The 23,133-nt window shown below is 40.9% G+C and overlaps 1 protein-coding gene across 1 annotated transcript in view; it reads right to left on the bottom strand.

Annotated features, from left to right (window-relative positions):
* Positions 1 to 4,200: 4,200 nt before the first annotated feature.
* Positions 4,201 to 23,133, bottom strand: part of LOC132872418 (junctional adhesion molecule-like) — a 34,439-nt gene continuing 15,506 nt past the window's right edge. Inside the window, exons 2-6 of the mRNA XM_060907224.1 lie at positions 8,462 to 8,767; positions 7,224 to 7,541; positions 6,964 to 7,116; positions 4,585 to 4,652; positions 4,201 to 4,287 (exon numbers count right to left, since the gene is read on the bottom strand). Of these exons, the coding sequence (XP_060763207.1) occupies positions 4,252 to 4,287; positions 4,585 to 4,652; positions 6,964 to 7,116; positions 7,224 to 7,541; positions 8,462 to 8,767 (881 nt within the window). The 3' untranslated portion in view covers positions 4,201 to 4,251. The remainder of the gene's footprint in view (positions 4,288 to 4,584; positions 4,653 to 6,963; positions 7,117 to 7,223; positions 7,542 to 8,461; positions 8,768 to 23,133) is intronic.

Below are 23,133 nucleotides of genomic sequence, written 5' to 3' on the forward strand. Positions count from 1 at the left end.
CAACTATATTCTTTTAGCTATTTCTTTTAAAGACTTGATAATTTGGGGGGTTTTGTTTTCAAGTCGACTTTTTATTTCGTCCTTGGTTGCTTCAGCAACACACTGCCATTTTGTTTTTCTCAACTTACAGTATATGAGCTGATAGCCTAGTAGTAGAGTAGCCAATCAGAGGGTGCAGTTGCTCATATCCAGTGAATGTTGATAGACATTTTATATATCATTATATTCAATGCCTTTTGAGTCAGTGCAATGAAAACTGATCCACAGCTCAGTCCACTCAGACTGATAATTGTGTGACTTTTGAAAAAGTGAACTCCCTTTTGAAAAATGAATGTACCTCATTGGAAAAAAAACTGCAACAAATTAGAAAGTGTGTTTGGAAAATTTCACAAAATCTCAGTTAGAAATACACACTCAGTCCAGTCAGATTCAACAATCGTTGTTAGTTTATTCTCAGCTGAACTCAGGACACTTTAAAAGTCACAAACAAGAACAAGTATGGGAGTCTTTTTCCACAAAATAGGATGATACTAATAGCCTTCTAAAGCATTCCTTTCTTAGCCTGATATAAGAAGGGTACACATAAGATATACAATGACACGTACACTCAAATTATTTTATGCAAGATTATCCATCAGCAATTGTTTAATGATTAATGGACAAAGTGAATGAGGAACAATACACTTAGTGAACATAAGTAAAGGTATCACAATGCTTTGGAAACCCCACCTCCCATCCCCCAAATCACATACATGCATGTATGGTATGTGAATATGATTTTGAACAGCAAGATAATAAATCACAAAAAAAGCCAATATTTTTAATCCTGTGCTTGGCCATGGTGTGTATTTAATATATGTTTTCAGCATTATTCTACAATATCTGATAATGTACAGTTGTGGTCAGAAGTTTACATACAGTGACATGAATGTCATCTTGGATATGAATGTCATGGCAATATTTGGGCTTTCAGTAATTTTTTTGAACTGTTCTTTTTCTGTTGCAGAATGTACAGCATACATCTTTAATTTGGAAAAAAAATGCTAGATTTTGATGCACAAGTTTTAATTTCTTTGGGTTTTCTAAAATCAATACATGGTCAAATTTATACGTACAACACACCTAATATTTGGGTAAACTGTCTCTTCGCAAGATTCACCTTGACCAAACATTTTTGTTTACCATGAACAAGCTTCTTGCATAATTCTGGTTGGATATTTCACGACTCTTCATGGTAGATTTCAATTAAATTTGTTTTGTTTTTTTCTTGGCATGGACTCGACTGTCACGGTGCAGGCACTTACGGATGTAATCGCAGAAGAGCGATGAGGAGTAGACAGTGTCAGAGCCAAAACATGAAACAAGAATCAGAGTCATAGAACTGAAGGTTGTGCGATCTGCAAACAGTGTTAAAAGGAATAGACAAAGAGCGTAAACGGAAAACAGCATACATGTCAACCCCCTCAGGTCCCCACTTGTATCATCTTCTGTAAACATCCATATTTAAAGAAAAAAATCCATAAGCTCTCTAAACTGGATTGCAACGTGACATTTTAATAATTCAATGAAATAAAAGACATGCTCATACAAACTAGTGAGTAGCACAGCTGCATTAAACAATATATTAACTGATTATATTCATCATGCATCACAAGCTGCATTCCAATAATTTTAATAATGTAATGATAATAATAAACAAGATTGTAGAGGTTTAATATTGCAACAGACATGTTCTTTTATAGCATAAATATTAATAAGCTGGTATAATTAGTGAAGTGACAACTAAAATAATTTCATACTTTCATTAAACCTGAAAAAATGCTTATTTCAAGTGTGAAAATATAAAATATCTCAAAACCTCATCCAGGACAGTGAAGATCACCTCACTGGTGCCAATGTTACACACTGGCATGTCCAGGATCCTAGATTTCACTCCAGTGTCTGTGAAAATCTTCACCAAGATCGCTAGTCTCTTATCCATTTTCTTATCATTCGATTCGTCAGTCATGATAGAGAATGGTGATGTCCAACAGTGGTCAATGACAGGCTGTGTTGCTTCAGTAGCCAGGCTCTTCTTGATGATTTGTGTGGTCTTTGTACGTTTGCAGCTGATGCTTTTCGCGATTGTACTGTCCATACAAATGTTGGGCAGAAGCTCTGTCAGATGATCAGCGACGGCCATGGGCAAATTGTGTTGTGCTATGAAGTTACACAACATGACTTCAGCCTTCACAACAGTTGTTGGCATATCAGTTTTTGAGCGCGCAAATACTGTCATCAGTGGCTGATTTTGCCTTTGGCTTGCATTCCGCTGATGTAGTTTCGATCTGAAATGTTCTTTCACATCATACACTCCCAATGCTGCAACTTTGATGTCACGCACACACAGTGTGCAGTGTGCGTATTCTTCGTTTTTGGAGGCTGCCGGTTGGATTATGCCATTGAAAAGGTCCTTCAATTCAGGGAGAAACCTACTGCTGTATTGTGTTTTGAATTTCTTTGCCAGAGTGCCCATTCAGAATCTTTTCAGTCGCTATTGAAAGTCGCTCAGGTGGAAATACGCTTTTCAAACAAAATGTTACTTCACGGTTGGCGGGATTCTCGCAATGCGGTGTGCGCATGATCAAAAGTGGAACGAAGTCTCGCTACCACAAGATAATGCGCGATTTCATAAGACTCTTTACTGGCTGTTTGTGCTTTCTGTGGTGTACAGTACGTTTGTAAATGTTATGCGGTCTTTTATCATCATGGGAATTGATTATAGCTCTAAATAAACCTCATCTCATTATCTCTAGCCGCTTTATCCTTCTACAGGGTCGCAGGCAAGCTGGAGCCTATCCCAACTGACTACGGGCGAAAGGCGGGGTACACCCTGGACAAGTCGCCAAGTCATCACAGGGCTGACACATAGACACAGACAACCATTCACACTCACACCTACGGTCAATTTAGAGTCACCAGTTAACCTAACCTGCATGTCTTTGGACTGTGGGAGAAACCGGAGCACCCAGAGGAAACCCACGCGGACATGGGGAGAACATGCAAACTCCGCACAGAAAGGCCCTCGCCGGCCACGGGGCTCGAACCCAGACCTTCTTGCTGTGAGGCGACAGCGCTAACCACTACACCACTGTGCCGCCCTCTAAATAAATATTGAAGTTTTTTTAAAGAATCCGTATAACTTTATTTGTACGCCCGTATACTACGTTTATTGAATCAAATCCATATAAAATACGGACATTCCGTATAGGTTGACATGTATGAAACAGGGAAGCAAGAGTCAGAAGAATGAGAGTCAGTCAGAAAATAAGGCTTGTTATGAACTGTAGAAGGCAGAACAATACTTTGCATTGAAGTGGATTGAGTGAGAGGTTTATATAGGCAGGGGGACTAATTGGAATAATGAGTGACAGCTGATCTCAACAATCAGGAAACAGAGGGTGCTGTGAGTTGTGGGAAGTGTAGTCCATGGCGTCCATGTTTGTAGTTTGGACAGGTTCATCGGGTTTACTGACATCGACTTATAAGCACAGTCCATATATTTTCAATAGGGTTGAAGTCAGGACTTGTTTTAAGCTTAATGTTAGCTTGCTTTATCCTCCACAACCAGCTCTGATGCATGTCTCGGTTCATTTTCCTGTTGTAAGTCCCAAGTCATGTTCAAGTTTCTGATGGTTTATGCTGAAGAATTCTGAGGTAATCCTCCTTCTTCGTTATTCCATCCACTTTGTGCAATGAACCAGTTCCACTGGCAGCAAAACAACCCCAGAGTATGATGATCCTACCACCACCACCAGCTGGTGCAGTGTCCCTCTGTACATGGTGGTCATTGTGGCCAAACAACTCAATCTTTGTCTTATAAAATAAGAGATATTTTGGAAGTTTCAGCACCTCTGAATTAATAATCTAAGAGAGCGTATATAAACTTTTGATCCTGTATGTATAATTTTGACACTGTGTTGATTTCAGAAAACCAAAAGAAAATTAAAACTTGTGCACCAAATTCTAGTGTTTTTTTTTAATTAAAGATGTATGCTGTACATTTTGCCACAGAAAAAGAACAGTTCAAAGAAATGACTGAAAGTCCAAATATTGCCATGACATTCATATCCAAGATGACATTCATGTCACTGTATGTAAACTTCTGAACACAACTGTATCTCTATTGACTGTGGTTGTTATAATGCTGGCATATTCAGTCTTCTCTCCAGCGATGATCTGAACCCGTGCTGCTCCAGCTGTGTTCATGTGTTATATAATACAGAAAGTGACAAGATCAGGTCCAGTCTGCGGAAAGAAAGAAGAGGAAAATTGTACATATAAAACATAAACAGTGACAATACTATGGCTGTGGGTATTCACTCTAAGAAACAAGTAAAGTCCCGTAAAAACACAAATCTCCAAATCTCTATCTTTTCACCATGTGTTGTTCTGATAGAAGCAGCAGAAGATACTTTCCTATAAGTCAATGTTCAATGAAAGCATGTGTGGTTCATGTGTTTCCTGCAGTGTATCACAAATACAACTAAATCTCTAAAGGTAGAAGCGAATCTGTTCAAACTGTTATTTTACACAGACACTAACCTGATCCTCCTGCTTTCCCTTACAGTCCTGACGTCCTTCAGTCATCATGTTCTCTCCACATCTTCCTCCTAAAGAGAAAAGACCTCCGACATCACACCTCTTATATTTGGTAAAGACAAAATTTTATTTTCTGAAGTGATCCAGTAAGGTGTGGTGAGTTAAAAATAGCAAGTTCAATTAACAAGGATTTAATCAGATCTGAAAGTCCAAATCATCCAGATAACCGCTGATACAATTCACATGGTGTGCGCGTGCGCATATGCACGCCTTTGTGCATGGGCGCCGCCAGGGGGGGAAAGGTTAGAACAATTCTAGGGGCCCAGCACTGCCATGGGGCCCTTTAAGGGGCTGATATTAAAATCATTAAAAGCATATTAAGACTTTTGAAACAGCAACAATGCAATATTCCATCTGGTAAAATGAGCTAATTGAACAAGGTTGTCTATTTCTTGAGTTCTTCAACATATTGTCATTTAACCCTCCCCCTTTTGCGAAATGGTACGGTCCAGTTCTGGTAGAAGCGCGATGCATTAAATCTGTGTGCTGATCAGTGCAACGCTACTTGCTGCTGTGTCGCGGTGCAGCAGCCAGCCAGCAGTGGAGTGCGTACAGTCTATGATCGCTAAATATGAAGAGTGGCTGTCAAAAACATAAAGAAAGGCAGCTGAAAGCTGAGAGGGACCGGAGAGGCAGGCAACTGGTCACTCAGTTTTTCCCAAAGAAAGGTAGCTATTGCTCACATGTGTTCAAAATATTAGCGAATGGTAAATGAACAGTATGAACGTGGTTGGATTAGCCTATCAAGAGAACACTTTTACAGTTTGTACAGTGACATTTTTTCCATTTTAATAACTGAACTGACTTGTGTGATAAGATGAAATATTACGTTATGCTGGTGCTAATAACTAGTGCTAATAACCAGTTTCATAACTAATGGGGTGCCCTAAATATGCACAGATTCAGCCTCAGGGGGACCTCCGCCCTACCAAACCACTGAACCCCCCTTTGGAGAAGGAGGTAAGCAGCAATACAACCCATAAATGCTTTAGGATTGAAGTTTTTAATGAGCGAGCGCCATATACAGTTTGCTAGATTAAAGTGTTGCTAATAACGGACACCAGTCAAGTGTTTGACATGGTTACGTGTGTGGAATGTTCACACGTTCTAAACCATTGGGTATTTAAATCTTTACTGTATGAGTAGTGTAAATATTGTTCTTCATGTTTACATTTGGATTGGTTGATATTGCTGGTAAGAATCTATCTTGAATATTGAATATTTTATTGTTCATGGATATTTGAATATTTGCTTTGACAATAAATGAGTGCTGCCTAAAAGAAAGCATAAACTCTCAGTGGATTTCTTGCAGTGCATTATGTTGTATGAAATAACTGTTGCCTAGTTATTAATCAAGGCAGGAAATTGTGATTACTGATGTTTTCTGGAACTCTCTGGCACTGAAGTAGCCTATAAAGAATGTATATCTTATAAATCCATACAGATACAGTGATGCATGCAAGTTGTGTCAACACATGAACGAATGAACTCCATACTAAGTAGCCCAATTTTGCACACTTGAATGAAGAAGAGTTCAAAGCAGTGTGTTAAATAATGGTGGTTATGTTTATTTACAGTCAACTCAATAATAACTGCTGCATCATTCACCATTTTATTTCCTTTTTTCTTTTTATGTATGGGCTTATAGTGGCCTGAATTATGTCTGGGCTTATACTGCCATCTACTGGTCAAACAATATAAAAGTGTAAATTAGAAAACAAGGTAAAAAACTCCTGGTCCATGGATGGGCAACCAATAGTCTAACTCTGCTTGCACTCAAATTTCTGTCTAGACACACTTTGCTTTGAACATATTCCCTTTTTGCAGAACAATACACACAGCTTTCTACCTAACACATAACAATCCATGGGATTTCCATAGGTATTTTGATGCTGGGTAGAAAACTTTTTCTATGATTTATTAGCAGTCACATCACACATTTCACTACCAATTGTCCTAGCACAAGAAGGCATGTGGCAAAATCTTGAATTTTCATTTGTGATTGTAAATGCACCAGAATTAGTCACTGACCAGTTTTCATCTAGTCCCTGGTAGGTTAATACATAAAATGTAATAACAAAGTCACAAACTCAAGGTCCATGGGCTATCAAAAGTCAAATAATGACAATAGTGCAATTGTGACGAGGGTGGGCAAAGTTGGGGGGCCCAAAATTCTAATCTTTCATGGGGCCCAAAATTTCTGGCAGCGCCCCTGCCTTTGTGTATCCAACATACAGAATATATAACACTGTGTACTAATAAATTAATGTCAGAATGGAGAAATGTTTTTCCACTTTTGATTAAAATGAAAAGTTTTGGCACCTTTCGGGAGGCTGCTGTGTGTTTGCTGTTTATCTTGTTCCAGTGTTGTTGAGGAGGCTGCAGGTGGAGAGTTTGGTGTTTTAGTCTGACACTGTTCTGATGGAGGTGTTGTGTCTGTTTTCCTCGAGTGTGCTGAAGTTTCTTTTCTTCCAACTGAAAAGAATGACAAAACTTGTTAAAACTAATAACTGTTTTTATCACTGTTGTATGGTACATGACACTGGAGTAAATCATGCTCAATCATAAATGAACAAATGTACCTTTAACAGATAGTCTGATAGATTTTGTATCAGCCTGTACAGAACATATGTAGAATCCCTGATCTTCTTCAGTCAGGTCTGATATGAGTAGAGAGAGGTTTCCTGGAGAGTTTTTACTGACCAGTTTGACTCTGTTCCTGTAATACTCAGTCTGTTCAGGGTAAATTTTCTGATTATTTGCTCCAGATTCTGTTATAAAATTCCATTGTACAGACTTTGGTTTGTCCTGTAGGTCAGTGCAGACACAGGGCAGGACTACAGACTCTCCTGTGAACCCAGTCACCTCCTCTAACCCTGCCTTCTTCACCAGCTCACAGCCTGTAAACAGAACATTTACAGTTAATAACAGAAGCACAGCAGTTATTAATATTGCCTGCTTGTAAGTCACAATATTTTTAAAGGATAAGCCAATTACCTGTTTAAATTCTCAACATGAATCCAATCTCAGGACTCTGATACCCAATACTCAACCTATACTGGCTTATTACTTTAATAACTGCTAAACCTTTAATAATCTTTTCTATCAAATTTCATTGTTTGATTTCAGCGAGTGATGCTGTTACAATTGTTAATAATAATCCCAATTAAGATTCTTCACCTTGCATACAAACAATAAAATAGTTATCATATGTGCTTATAGCATACTTATCTTAAATTTAACATTATTTAAGGGACATCGTCTTCGGGCTACATGACACCCACATAAACCCTTCATAACAACTGAAATGAACCTAAATAAATATTTATGAAGACGGGTTTAAAAAGACTTCCTAAAGTATCAGCTGACATACAGATTGTTTATCAAAGTTAATGTTAAATTTGTATCTGTCAGGGATGGGTTGGAGACAAATGGATGTGCAGATAGTTTATTTAAAGACATTAAATGATGTTATGATGGACAGTGACAACTCCTGAAACCTTTTTTAATGTTTATTTTGACTTTTGTCAGGTGTCATGTCGCTCTATAAGCACTACAGTGTTACAAATAAAATAGATTAGACTGAGAAATGTGTCAAATACACTCTGATAGCATTCCAAAGTTCAGCTCAGTCTGATATCCATCATCACTATTTACTGCTATTTATAACTTGATACTGATGTGTCACAACATGAGGTTATTTCCCCTTTTGATAAACGGAGTCGACATTTTTGTTACATCTGTAACTGTAATTAATTTGAAGACATAAGTCTGCTTTCACAATGAATATCAACTTTTATTGTGTATTTAAATGCTTTACCTTTAACACGAAGCCAGATGTTTCTGTGTTCCCTCTTAGTGCTGCACCTGTAGTCTCCCTGATCCTCTTCTCTCAGGTCAGATATGAGCAGAGACAGATTAGCAGGAGAAATGTTATTAAACAGCTGGAGTCTGCCACGGTAGCGTTTACCATTTAACATTTCTCTCAGACGTCCTGTTCTGTTGGTCTTCCAAGTGAATTTCTGAGGTTTGGTGTTGAGATCAGAGCAGGAGCAGGGTAACAGCACTGAACCACCTTTGTGTTGTGTGATTACTACCAGATTATCATCACCAGAGAGAGCACAGCCTACAGAAACAAACACACAAAAACTCAGAATCTACTGAATACAATATGAAGTACAACATTTCAAACTGAAATTTTATTTAAAAAATACTTATGCTTCAGTCCATTTTATTGCAAAATCTTGTTTCTCAGCTGAGTTCCTCACTACAGTGTGTGTTACAATAACTTGTAATCATTTGTTTTTTCTTATTTCTTAATCCTTGACACTTGGAATTAAACAGCTGTGGTTAGACACCGTGTTACAACTAAATCTGAGAATAAAGACCACTTGGAGAGAGTAATACAACACAATATGCAGACTGTGAGGAAACCAGAGAACCCAGAGGAAACCCATATATGGATGTGAGATGAACAAACACAGAAACTCCACACAGATGGGAACCTGAGCTCAGGATTGAACTGGGGACCCTGGAGCAGTGAGGAGACAATGACACCCACTGCATCACCACATCCCTCAGAGGTCCACAGCTTTCCCCTTTTATATCGATGGTAATGAAGTGAAAAACAGAACACCTGGGTAAGGCTATGGAAGTCAGCTATGGTTATCTATCTATCTATCTATCTATCTATCTATCTATCTATCTATCTATCTATCTATCATTATTATTAATAATAATAATAATAATAATAATAATAATAATAATTGAATCAACCAAATGTACAATAGCAAGTAATACCAAAATAAAAAAAAAAAAATACAATCTAGGGTATACAAAGCTATTGTTCATTTGGCCAATGCTCTTTTCCTAAAAATGGGGGGGGGGGGGGGGGGGGTAGGCCAATGGCTAACAAGATTTGGGAGCCATGTACGAAACTCAAATATTTTCACTCGATCAGGTCAGATATCATCTTTCTAATTATCACTTCACTTCCCCATATTACTATATTTTGCATTTCATTGTAGAGTGTTTCTGTTACATTTTTTACATCAAACAGTTCTTTAATATCATCTTTTAGTTGTTTTATTTCTCCTCCTAAACACCCTATTATCACAGGGATTACTTTAACTTTAAAGTGTTCTCATCTTCGATTTAAAACAGAGTTGTTGGTATTTTCCTGTCTTTTAATTTCAGTTTTCATTCTTGTTGGATTTGTTCAGACATGCCAAATCCACAAATCACTTTCTTTTCCATATCCTCTAGCATCAAATCTAGTCTTGCTGTACAATTCATTCTCATTCTATGCTCCCAATCCCAATACATTTTCTTTCCATTGCTTTCAATGACTTTTATTTTCTTCCATTGTTCTCTAAACCATTTTGTTCCTTCTGGTAACAGTCTTTTTGTATGCACTATTGAACTGCCAGTACTTTCAATGCGCTGTCATGCCTCCTAAGATACTCCATTCCAGCAAGCTGTTGGCAAGCAGATGCTGAATTTTCTGTGTGTGCTCCACATAATCTGCAATTCTCTTGATTGTCAAGTCCTCTTAGCTTTCTCTGTTTCCCTCTTTATGGATGTCTGTTCCTTGTGATATTAATTTTTCCATGCTGTTCATATCCACTCATTCGTTAATGTTGCCATGTAGCATGCTATTCTCACTTTTGTTTCATCGTATACTTCTTTGAACCTCTTCAACCCTCTTCCTCCGTCCTCTCTTTTCATATACAGTGGATATAAAAAGTATATAAACACCCCATTAAAATGATAGGTTTTTCTGATGTAAAAAAAAAAATGAGACCACAATAAATAATTTCAAAACTTTTCCCACCTTCAAGGGAATAGAAAACGTAAAGTAAATGCATACATGGGTTGGTAGCTTATAATATTGAGAGCCTGTAAGAAAAGTTTCAGGAATGTTTGACCATTTATGAGAAAGTTGTGAGCGTTTTTGTATTGCTGCTCTCATGCCACCAGGAGGCTGCCATGTTGCCTGTTGGAAGGGCGACGCATGACATCATTTGGGTGCAAGGCTGAGTGTATACTTCAGTACTGAAGGGGCAAAGCGAAAGGTCTACTAAGGTGACAATGTCGATTTTTTCACTATACATCTGAAAGTGTATTAATGAGCTGCAACCCTGACTTATGGACAAACCTGAACTTTTTACCTGTAAAACAAGGCTGAAACTATGTTTTATACTACTTGTTAGCATGCTTAGCATGTGCTGGACTCATGAAAAACTTCATCAAGATGTCACCCGGCTAACCTACAGTAATTACCATGGTAGACAGTCCAACCCCCACGGCAACACAGAAAGAGGGTAAACAAACACTGCCTTACTATACAGGATGTATGTGAATATTACAGCAGGATGCACTTGTACGAAAAAAGGCAGAAATATTGCCAGAAATACCCGAGCTGATGGTATGGTATGGATTTATGTGGTAAAATTCATACATGTAAAAGATACAGTATAAATAGCACCGAGGATAACACAAAGTATAAAGTACACTTATTTCCAATGTGGTCCTCGTGATGATGGCAAGAAACAATAAAATATAAGAAACAATAATAAATTGACATAACTGTATAAACAATGATGAAAAAGTCATAAACAAAAAATATGCTAACTGTAATTATCACAGAGTACAACTAGATTACAGAAACCAAAATGATTAAAAATTAGTTATATACCGGTACACACACCATAAAACTGGGTTTGGAATTTACTCCTTAAAAACTGTTTCACCTGTTTCTTAAAATTATCACGTGTTTGACTAGATTGCAGTGATCGAGGTAGGCTATTCCACAAATTCCTGTATACCTAAAAGAACTCCGAATGGTTTACGTAAAGTGTGACGTCACTTACCATACACGGCGATATTCGACAAAATGGACCATAGCGCCAGTGACATTTCTTCACTGATTTCCTCGAGTATTTCGGATAATGACACGAATAACGATGATGATCATGATAAGCAAGCATTACCATGTCAATTGGTTACACACAAGTGAACAATATTTATAGAGTTGTTTTAGTTAATTACAGAGGCTTTTCTGACAACAGTAAATCAAAGCAAGACACCCAACAAACATCAAGCTGCTTAGCTGCATCAGCAATGCCCAAAGGAACTCAAAATAACATATCACGCTTAATAAAAAGTTAGGAAAGCCATAAAAAGTGTTTTCTTACCCTTTGAATTTCTCTTTAGTGGGCTACTGATCGTGTTGTCTCATTTGTCTTGTCCGCTTTTTGGCCGAAGATTGTGGGAACCGCATCTGGATTCAGCACTGGCTTGTACAGTATTCCTAATGCCTGGTGCATGTTTGAGTGAAACAATTTTCTTCAAAATGTTCCGAGCACACGAGCTGTGAATGTGCTGTTTTTGCACCCCGAAGGACCATTCCAGTCAGCCTGTGAGAGGTCTGTCCCTGAACGGCAAATGGAATTTATCCATTACCTTCTTACCTTTTTGTACTTTGGGAATTGATGCAGGCTAGTTTTTTCACTTCTGCCATTGTTGTCTCCAGTAATGTTCACATGAATCCTGTATAGTAAAGCAGTGTTTGTTTACCCTCTTTCTGCGTTGCCACAGGGGTTGGACTGTCTACTACGGTAATTATGGTAGGCTAGCCTGGTGAAGTCTTGATGAAGCATGCTAACAAGTGCTTATGCTGCCAGGAACATGTAAAAACTTGCGCACTTGCCTCTTTAACATATTTAGATAAGTCAGATTATATGCAGATCTGTTTGTAGGTTGTCTAGCAAGGTTACAGTCCACAGAATGAGGCTGTCACGGCAGCACTACTTGTACTGGGGATATAAATATGAAAAGTTACCTCCCCAATTCAGTCACATAAGAGTAGATCACCTGTTCACTATTCCTTTGCTGTTTATCAGTGACATCATTTTGTCTGTGAATCTTTCCCCCTCCACTTTTTTGTTAGAGAAATGGAATTTCAATTTTTTTTTCATATAAACTTTTAATGGAATTGTGGCAGCAGGGGCATGGCCAAGCAGCAGTCTGTGAATGGAGGGCGGGGTCGGGGAAGGTAAGTGGCTAAGTCATTCCACCTGCTGTCAATTATGTGTGTGTTTGTTACAGAGATGGAGCATAAAAGGAGAGAGAGAGCAGAGAAAGGGAGCTCTCTCCCTGACCACAACACGAGTGAGTGAGTGAGTGAGTGAGTGAGTGAGTGAGTGAGTGAGTGAGTGAGTGAGTGAGTGAGAAAGCAAGCAAGCAAGCTGAAAAGCTAAATAAAGTGGTTTGTGTAACATCAACTCTTGCCTGCCGTGCTTCTGGGCTTCACCCACATCAGGAATTATTAGTGGTGCCGAAACCTGGGAGCACAGAAGGGAACCACCCCATGGAGTCCTCCCCATTCGAAGAGCTCATCCTTGCCCTCGCTACCGCCCAGCAGAACCAGCATCAAGCGCTGATCACCCTCCAGAAGGAGCAGCAGCAATGCTTCGAAGCCTTGATGCTGGCCCAGCAGGAAGATCGCCAGGCGTTCCGGCACCTGCTTGCGTCAGCAGGGCCGTCAGTCACCGCTGCTGCCACCCTCACGAAGATGGGACCGCAGGACAATCCAGAAGCGTTCCTCACTCTCTTCGAGCAAGCAGCCGAGGTGTGGGGGTGGCCGCAGGAGCAGTGCGCGGCACGCCTCCTCCCGCTCCTGACTGGTGAGGCGCAGCTCGCAGCGCAGCAGCTCCCTGCTGACAGCTGACTGATCTATGCTGACCTAAGGAAAGCCATTCTGCAGTGGCTTGGCCACTCACCGGAGCAACATCATTAGCGCTTCTGGACACTGGCACTGGAGGAGGTTGGCCGGCCATTTGCATTCAGCCAGCAACTCCGGGACGCCTGGCAACAGTGGCTGAGGGTGAAAGACCATGATGCCGACGAGCTCATCGATCTGGTGGCACTGAGCAGTTTATCTCTCGATTTCCGGAAGGAACGGCAGAATGGGTCCAGTGTCACCACCCGGCGTCGCTGGAATGAGCCATCGAACTGGCGGAGGACCATCTGGAGGCGTCTCTGACGGCAGGCAGACGAGGCGTCTCCCCTCGCTTCTCTTCTCTCTCTCCCTCTCTCTCTCCTGTCTCTTGTCCCCCTCTCCACCCCGTTCCCCTGCCACGGAGGCAGCGGCTGGCTCCTCCCCAGCCGGCCCATCGCACCCGTGGTGTCCTCCCATCTCCCTCTTCTGTGTCTGTGTTGTCTCCCCCTCAGGTGAGTGACACCCATAACACCAGTGCAGAGGGAAAGCCTGGGCCGGTGTGCTGGCACAGCGGGGAATCGGAGCATCTCCAGAGTCAGAGCTCAGCAAGAGAGGTGGGTGCTGTAATCTGGATCCCAGACGTGCCAGAAACCGCCCCAATCGGGCTGGAATGTATCACATACCGGTGAGTATTCAAGGGGATACATATCACACTTTGGTGGATTCCGGTTGTAATCAGACCTCAATTCATCAACACCTGGTGCAAGGTGAGGCACTGGGGAGAGCACAAGTGGTGAAAGTGTTGTGTGTGCATGGGGATGTTCACCATTACCCTCTAGTGTCTGTCCAAATTCTATTCCAGGGCCAAATGCATGGAATAAAGGCGTCGGTTAGTCCTTGTCTTACCCACTTGTTGATTTTGGGTACTGATTGGCTGGGATTTAAAAAACTAATGGAATATTTAACACATAGTGGGTCCTGCCCTAGTAGGTCATGGGAAGATCCCGGTGTGGCATTAACTGGAGAAGCTGTCACAGAGCCATCTACATCAGGGGTCACCAAACTACGGCCCGCGGGCCAGATCCGGCCCGCCACCCCCCTTTGACCGGCCCCCCAGCCCCTCTGCCCCCCATCACTTGAACCGGCCCTATGAGGCAATCCCCAAAAGTGGTCATGGCCTATTTTTTTAAATTGCTTTTTGGTAAATAATAACATGTCTGCATCTTGTATTTTGTTGATTTTATCAATTAAAATTGATATTTAGTTATAAAATGAACTATTCATATTTTCCGAATTTTCGTCATATGCTCGCGATCAAGCAGTGACAGGCAGCGCATGCGCAAAGAACTGTCAGTGTTCAGGACAGCAAAATGGCTAGCGGTCAGCGAAAAGCTGACAGAGAGCGCAGAGTTTTTAAAGAACAGTGGACCACCGATTATTTTTTCGTTCAGTGTAAGGACCGTGCAGTTTGTCTTGTATGTAAAGAAAGTGTGCCGGTTTTCAAAGAATATAATCTGCGTCGTCACTATGAAACCCGCCACAAAGCAGGGTTCGAATTATAAATTTGACCCTATGGGGGTCTCTATTTAAAAAAAAAAAGCAATGCATACTCGCTCTCCTGGACCAGCGCACTTTTGCTCACTGCAGTGCACAGCTTGCGCGCGCATGCACGCACGCACGCACGCACACACACGGTGTTGCATATATATATATATATATATATATATATATATATATATATATATATATATATATATATATATATAGTTAAACAAAGGAAGATCGTTGTGAGATAGAGGACAAGTCTTCTTCGGACTTAACTTCACATTCGATTTCGCAGGCTGCAAATTTCAGTTTGCGCGCATAGTGGTGTGGTGGTGAAGTACAGCCGTACATGTTGCGGTTTAATAACACGTTCAATCCAAAGTTATGGCTGCATGGTGATCGGAAATGAAATGAGTTTTATTTATATTTATATGGTGATATAGGCTATTCAAGCTTATTATGGTGATATATGACGTATTTGAGAGACTTCCACAGAAAATTAAGTTTGCTTCTTTCATGGGAGCCTGAGGGAATGGGAGCTCAGCTCCCATTGGCTCCCACGTAATTCGAACTATGCCACAAAGAGTATGCTAGTTTGCGAGGGCAAACAAGAGAAGACAGGATTCGGAGGATGAAATGCGGACTGGCTGCACAACAGAATGTATTCCTTCACCAAACCCAGATCAACCAGGCTGCTGTCCGAGCCGTTTACTGATGGGGACTTTGTTAAAGTATGCATGCTTGCTGTGGCCGAGGAGGTGTGTCCCGACAAGAAGGATGCGCTCAACGTGGTGAGTCTCTCTGCACCTACTATGACCAGGCGAACCGAAGATTTGGGGGACAACATGTATGACCAGCTGAATGAGAAAGCGTCAGAATTCGAGTTTTTTGCTTTGGCCATGGATGAGAGCAATGACGTGCAGGACACAGCACAACTGCTGTGATCTATTGCTCATATTATTATAATTTCACTGTTTTTTAAAATGTATTTATTTTATAGGCCTATTTATTTGACCTTTATTAAGTGCTGCATACAATTATTATTAATATTATTAATAATATCAACAGGCCTACCTACAATTTATAATTTTCCACTCACCTTTGCCAGTGTCAATCACCTCAACTAGACAGATGTTTCTTACCTTGACAGCTTTGATATTATTTTTATTAGAAAATAAATAAATGGAATATCAGTGGTATTTCAAATTAAAACAAAGTGTGAAGACTTGATTACTACTTTTGCAAACCACTAGTAAAGATAAACAAATATGTGCCAGGAATCAAGTGTTGATATAGTAGTGGGGATATAGTAGTGGGGATGGCCGTGCCAGGCTAGTAATCTCTACTACACAATGAGGCCTGCTGGTGGTCATATTTGTCTGGGTTATACAATTCTATGTGATATAGCTGACCCGACCCCGGCCCCCATCATAGTCAGGAATGACAATGTGGCCCCCAGAGAAAAAAGTTTGGTGACCCCTGATCTACATCAACACCGGGTCAGAGTGAGGAGCATCCCACTCCTCCTCCCTCTCTCGGGGATTCCCTTGGGGATTTCCCATTAGAGCAGTCGCGAGACGAGACTCTGTGGCATGCGTTTGACCAAGTGAAAGTAATCAATGGTCAAACTCTCCAGCCAAGCGCGGCACTGACCTTCCCCTATTTTGCCATTATTAAAGATAGATTGTACCGAGTGATGCAGGACACTCAAACTAAGGAACAAATAACCCAGTTGTTAATCCCAAAGAGCCGTAAGGAATTCATATTCCATGCGGCTCACTTTAATCCCATGGCTGGACACTTGGGGCAAGACAAAACACTAGCCCAAATAATGGCCCGGTTCTATTGGCCAGGGATTCGCGGGGATGTCTGTCGGTGGTGTGGGGCATGCCGTGAATGCCAATTAGTAAATCCCGCGGCCACTCCAAAAGCGCCTTTGCACCCTCTTCCTCTAATCGAGACCCCATTTGAGCGAATTGGGATGGATCTCGTCGGGCCATTAGATTGGTCAGCACGGGGATATCACTTTTAGTTCTAGTGGACTATGCAACGCAATATCTGGAAGCAGTGCCTGGAAGCAGCAGTCTGTGAATGGAGGGCAGGGTCGGGGAAGGTAAGTGGCTAAGTCATTCCACCTGCTGTCAATTGTGTGTGTGTGTGTGTGTGTGTGTGTGTTTGTTTGTTACAGGGATGGAGCATAAAAGGAGAGAGGGAGCAGAGAAAGGGAGCTCTCTCCCCGACCACAACGCATATGTGAGTGAGTGACAGAGAAAGAAAGAAAGCTGAAAAGCTAAATAAAGTGGTTTGTGTAACATCAACTCTCGCCTGCTGTGCTTCTGTGCTCCACCCACATCAGGAATTGTTACCGAAAAAATCTCCAGGGCAGCTTCAAGTCTTACTCACTATGCAGAGCTTCCGTGTCTTGAGCCCAAATGATGTTGGAGCATTGCTAGAAACGATTGGGGGGATTTTTCTGATTGGTTAAAATATTTTCAATGGCGGCCTCCATTAAATCATTCATTCTGCATAGAAACTGACTTTCAGAGATGGATATCTTAGTTGTGTGAGCTCCTTATTTTCAATTATTCAAATGAATCAGTTTATATCATAACTATGTTAAAAATGAGTTTTCTTTTCTTTTAATGTGACCTATAACCTGTAGAATTCAATTGAAAAACAAACAAATCTGTTAGGGGGAAAAACATAAATTTTTTTTTTTTTTTAAGTGTGTACACCCTTAAACTAATACTTTGTTAAAGGGCCTTTTTATTTAATTACAGCAGTCAGTCTTTTTGGGTAGGAGTCTATCAGCCTGCCACATCTAGACTTGGCAATATTTGCCCACTCTTCCTTGCAAAAGCACTCCAAATCTGTCAGATTGTGAGGGCATCTCTTGTGCACAGCCGTCTTCAGGTCACCCCACAGATTTTCAATTGGATTTTGGCCTGGGCTCTGGCTGGGCCATTCCAAAACATTTTCTGGAGTGATTGTCATGCTGAAAGATGAAATTCATCTTCAGCTTTCTAGTAGACACCTGAAGGTTTTGGGCCAAAATTGACTGGTATTTAGAACTGTTCATAATTCCCTCCACCTGGACTAAAGCCCCTGGTCCAGCTAAAGAAAAACAACCCCAAAACATGATGCTGCCACCACCATGCTTCACCATGGGTATGGTGGTTTTTTGGTGATGTGCAGTGTTGTTTTTGCACCAAACATACCTTTTGGAATTGTGGCCAAAAAGTTCAACCTTGGTTTCATCAGACCATAACACATTTTCCCACATGTTTTTAGGAGGGGGGGGTTTGCAAAATTTAGCCAGGTCTGGATGTTTTTCTTTGACCCTACTTCATAGTCCAGACATATAGAGAATACGGGAGATTGTTGTCATATGTAGTATACAACCAGTACTTGCCAGAAATTCCTGCAGCTCCTTCAGTGTTGCTGTAGGCCTCTTGGCAGCCTCCCTGACCAGTTTTCTTCTTGTCTTTTCATCAATTTTGGAGGCACCTCTAGTTCTCAGTAATGTCACCATTGTCCCATATTTTCTCCACTTCTTGATGACTGTCTTCACTGTGCTCCATGGTATATCTAATGCCATGGAAATGTTTTTGTACCCTTCTCCTGACTGATACCTTTCAACAATGGGATCCCTTTGATGCTTTGTAAGCTCTCTGCGAACCATGGCTTTTGCTGGAGGATGCAACTGAGTAAATGTCTGAACTTTATTTGGGGTTAATCAGTCATTTTAATTGATGGCAGGTGTGAACCCAAAAAGACTGAATGCTGTAATTAAATCAAAAGGTGCTTCAACAAAGTATTAGTTTAAGGGTGTGCACACTCTTGCAACCAGATTATTGTACTTTTTTATGCTTTTCCCCCTAGCATATTTTTTTTATTTTTCAATTGAATTGTACAGGTTATAGGTCACATTTAAAGGGGGGGAAGTTTTGAAATTATTTATTGTGGTCTCATAGGTTTTTCTGATGTTAAAAAAAATCATTTTAACAGGGTGTGCACATTTTTTTATATCCACTGTACAACTGCTCGTCACTTGTTTGCTTTCCATGGAATCCTTCTTTCCTTTGTTCTGCCTTCACTATCTTGTCCAGTTCTTTGATGGCACTCTTTCTTAAGATGCATTTGTTCATGACATATCCTGCCACTTGGATCACTCTACAATTTATTGCTTTTATCAAGTTGGTGTCATTTAGGTTCATCTTTACCAGTTGTTCCATTCACTTTTTCACTTCTTTCTTAACTCTTTTCATTACTCTCCTCACATTGAACTTGTCTCCTTGCTTGCATCCTCAGAACTTGTAAACTTCATTCTGCCTCGGGTCCAATTCTTTCATCTTTTCTTGCAATACTGTCACTCCTTCACCTTTTATCATCTTTCCTTCCCTGAACACCACCTCTTCACATTTCCTTACTCCATAACAAGCTTCTGTATCCATGCTAGCCTTCACAATGGTCTCATTTGCTACTTCCAGTCTTCAGTGGTCTTCTTGGTACACTTTAAGATCATCTATAAACAAACTGTGTGTCCTTTTGATATTTATCTCTCCTGGGTGGCCCATCTTGTAGCCATCTGTTTCCTCTTGGAGCATTGCAATTGGTACCTCCATGAAGGAAAACCCGATGGGGCAGAGCATTTTTTAACATAGTTACTGGGAGACCAAATGGTCTCCCAGTGGCCAGATTTGGTCTCCTAGTCAATGCCAAACCAGCTTCACTGGGAGACCAAATTTTAAACCAAGTTATGTCTTATAATTTGGTTCAATCAGTTGCAATTAATTAACCAAGTACCATGTAAGTATACAGTGGTGCTTGAAAGTTTGTGAACCCTTTAGAATTTTCTATATTTCTGCATAAATATGACCTAAAACATCATCAGATTTTCACACAAGTCCTAAAAGTAGATAAAGAGAACCCAGTTAAACAAATGAGACAAAAATATTATACTTGTTCATTTATTTACTGAGGAAAATGATCCAATATTACATATCTGTGAGTGGCAAAAGTATGTGAACCTTTGCTTTCAGTATCTGATGTGACCCCCCTGTGCAGCAATAACTGCAACTAAACGTTTCCGGTAACTGTTGATCAGTCCTGCACACCGGCTTGGAGGAATTTTAGCCCATTCCTCCGTACAGAACAGCTTCAACTCTGGGATGTTGGTGGGTTTCCTCACATGAACTGCTCGCTTCAGGTCCTTCCACAACATTTTGATTGGATTAAGGTCAGGACTTTGACTTGGCCATTCCAAAACATAAACTTTATTCTTCTTTATCCATTCTTTGGTAGAACGACTTATGTGCTTAGGGTCGTTGTCTTGCTGCATGACCCACCTTCTCTTGAGATTCAGTTCATGGACAGATGTCCTGACATTTTCCTTTAGAATTCGCTGGTATAATTCAGAATTCATTGTTCCATCAATGATGGCAAGCCATTCTGGCCCAGATGCAGCAAACAGGCCCAAACCATGACACTACCACCACCATGTTTCACAGATGGGATAAGGTTCTTATGCTGGAATGCAGTGTTTTCCTTCCTCCAAACATGATGCTTCTCATTTAAACCAAAATTTCCATGTTGGTCTCATCTGTCCACAAAACATCTTTCCAATAGCCTTCTGACTTGTCCACATGACCTTTAGCAAACTGCAGATGAGCAGCAATGTTCTTTTTGGAGAGCAGTGGCTTTCTCCTTGCAACCCTGCCATGCACACCATTGTTGTTCAGTGTTCTTCTGATGGTGGACTCATGAACATTAGCATTAGCCAATGGGAGAAAGGCCTTCAGTTGCTTAGAAGTTACCCTGGGGTCCTTTGTGACCTCACTGACTATTACATGCCTTGCTCTTGGAGTGATCTTTGCTGGTCGATCACTCCTGGGGAGAGTAACAATGGTCTTGAATTTCCTCCATTTGTACACAATCTGTCTGACTGTGGATTGGTGGAGTCCAAACTCTTTAGAGATGGTTTTGTAAGCTTTTCCAGCCTAATGAGCATCAACAATAATTTTTCTGAGGTTCTCAGAAATCTCCTTTGTTCGTGCCATGATGCACTTCCACAAACATGTGTTGTAAAGATCAGACTTTGATAGATCCCTGTTCTTTAAATAAAACAGGGTGCCCACTCACACCTGATTGTCATCCCATTGATTGAAAACACCTGACTCTAATTTCACCTTCAAATTAACGGCTAATCCTAGAGGTTCACATACTTTTGCCACTCACAGATATGTAATATTGGATCATTTTCCTCAATAAATAAATGAACAAGTATAATATTTTGTCTCATTTGTTTAACTGGGTTCTCTTATCTACTTTTAGGACTCGTGTGAAAATCTGATGATGTTTTAGGTCATATTTATGCAGAAATATAGAAAATTCTAAAGGGTTCACAAACTTTCAAGCACCACTGTACATTTAACAAGGAAAACTTGGCACTGCATTAACTATGTTGATATTATGCTGGCTGAAACAAGGATTCGTAATGCGGCAATTTGCATCACAGAATATGCCACAGCGGTGCAGCTGCATGGACTCTGGAGCCTGTGATTGTATTGCCCAGACCAGTTGGTCTCCTAGTGGAAAATCCTTAAAAAATGCTCTGCGATGGGGTAATAGCTATCTCCTTGCAGACACCCTTTCAAGATGTTGATCCACTGACTGATTTTCACCTTTCCTTTATCTTGGATTTCTTGTCTTGTTTTCCATCCTTCCATTAGTTTTTGCAGTTCATTCAAAAACTTTTCTGGTATTCTTATTCATCTGTAGACTCTTTCCATACAATCATGCCTAACCATGTCATATGCCTTTTGGTAGTCGTAAAATGCCACAGCCAAGTTCCTCTTCCTTTCAACAGGCGAACAATCCAAAACGCCAGGAAGAGATAAAAAATGGTAAACAAGCAAAAAGTCGGGTGAGGCCAAGGCCGGATTAACTATATGGGCCTGCGGCACAGTGCCCAGGGGCACCAACCACTCACAGCCAGTGGGGGGGCACCACATGACAGAAACTTTAAAAATATTTTTTGTGAATGTTTGTACACTTAAAATGGTTATACACTTGACATTGTTAAATAGTCATATATAATTCATTATGAACACTTTCATAAGAACAACAATAATCATAATTCTGAGCAAGAGTGGCCTTTGCGACCATTAACCCCCCTTTCCTCAACCTGTCAGTTGAGCCAGTCCACCTATGGTGAAATGTATCAATTTTTTTAAAACCGCGGTAGAAATGAAAAATGGACAGACATCAATTGAGTGGTTGTGTGAAAAGAAAATTAAAAAAAGAGAAAGACTCCAGGCATGTAGCTGCAATTAAAAATGTTCCAGTGTTAGATCGTTTTTTTTTTAATAAAAACATCGACAACTGCTGTCACTACCAGCGCTGAAGCCGAAGCTAGTGAAATCAGCGATGCTAGTGAGGGAGATGGCCCTGCTAGCACTAGCCGGGGAGATGCTACAACCACAGCCAGTGTTAGCCGAGGGGTCGGCGACGACGAGGATCCCCTTGAGACATACAAATATATGCTGCTCATTTTTTAATAAGACATTTCAATATGCCTACATGCATATCGTTGGTTGTTTTCAGTGAATTTGATGGGCTGATGTAGCCTACTTAATAAATTTTCAATGAGGAAGAATAACCTTGTTTATGTGTACTATTGTTTATGTATATGCTACTATTTTTGACAGCAAAAGGCAAGGTTTGTGAGTGTGTGCAGGAGGTTACTGAACGCGTGCGCACGGGGGGGGGGGGGGGGGGGGGCACTTGAGGTATAGTGCCCAGGGGCACCGCATTGGCTTAATATGGCACTGGGTGAGGCACAAACAGGCTATCAGAGACACAGACAAAAGCAGAATCAAAAAATTAGAAACAGGAATCAGGAAACCAGGAGATCAATCAAGAAAATAAGGCTTGGTAATGCATCTGTAACAACTCAGTGCAGTACTTTGCCTCGAGCATTTGTTGAAACAGTCTTTGTATAGGCACACTGATTGCGCCTCAAACTTGTGCAGGTGTGCATCATGAATGGTGCGCTTGCGAGAGTCCGCACGGCATGCGCGCAGTCCAGAACATGCCCGAGAGTCCATCTGATGCACACGCCACAGTGTGCAGGTATGACAGAAATCCCCCCCAAGAGCTCCCTCTGGGAGCGTAAATCCATCTTTCCTGGCCCTGGGGATGAGGGCCTGATGCTGGATGCCATG

This window comes from Neoarius graeffei, chromosome 2 (assembly GCF_027579695.1).
Source record: "Neoarius graeffei isolate fNeoGra1 chromosome 2, fNeoGra1.pri, whole genome shotgun sequence".
In the NCBI taxonomy this organism is placed as follows: Eukaryota; Metazoa; Chordata; class Actinopteri; order Siluriformes; family Ariidae; genus Neoarius; species Neoarius graeffei.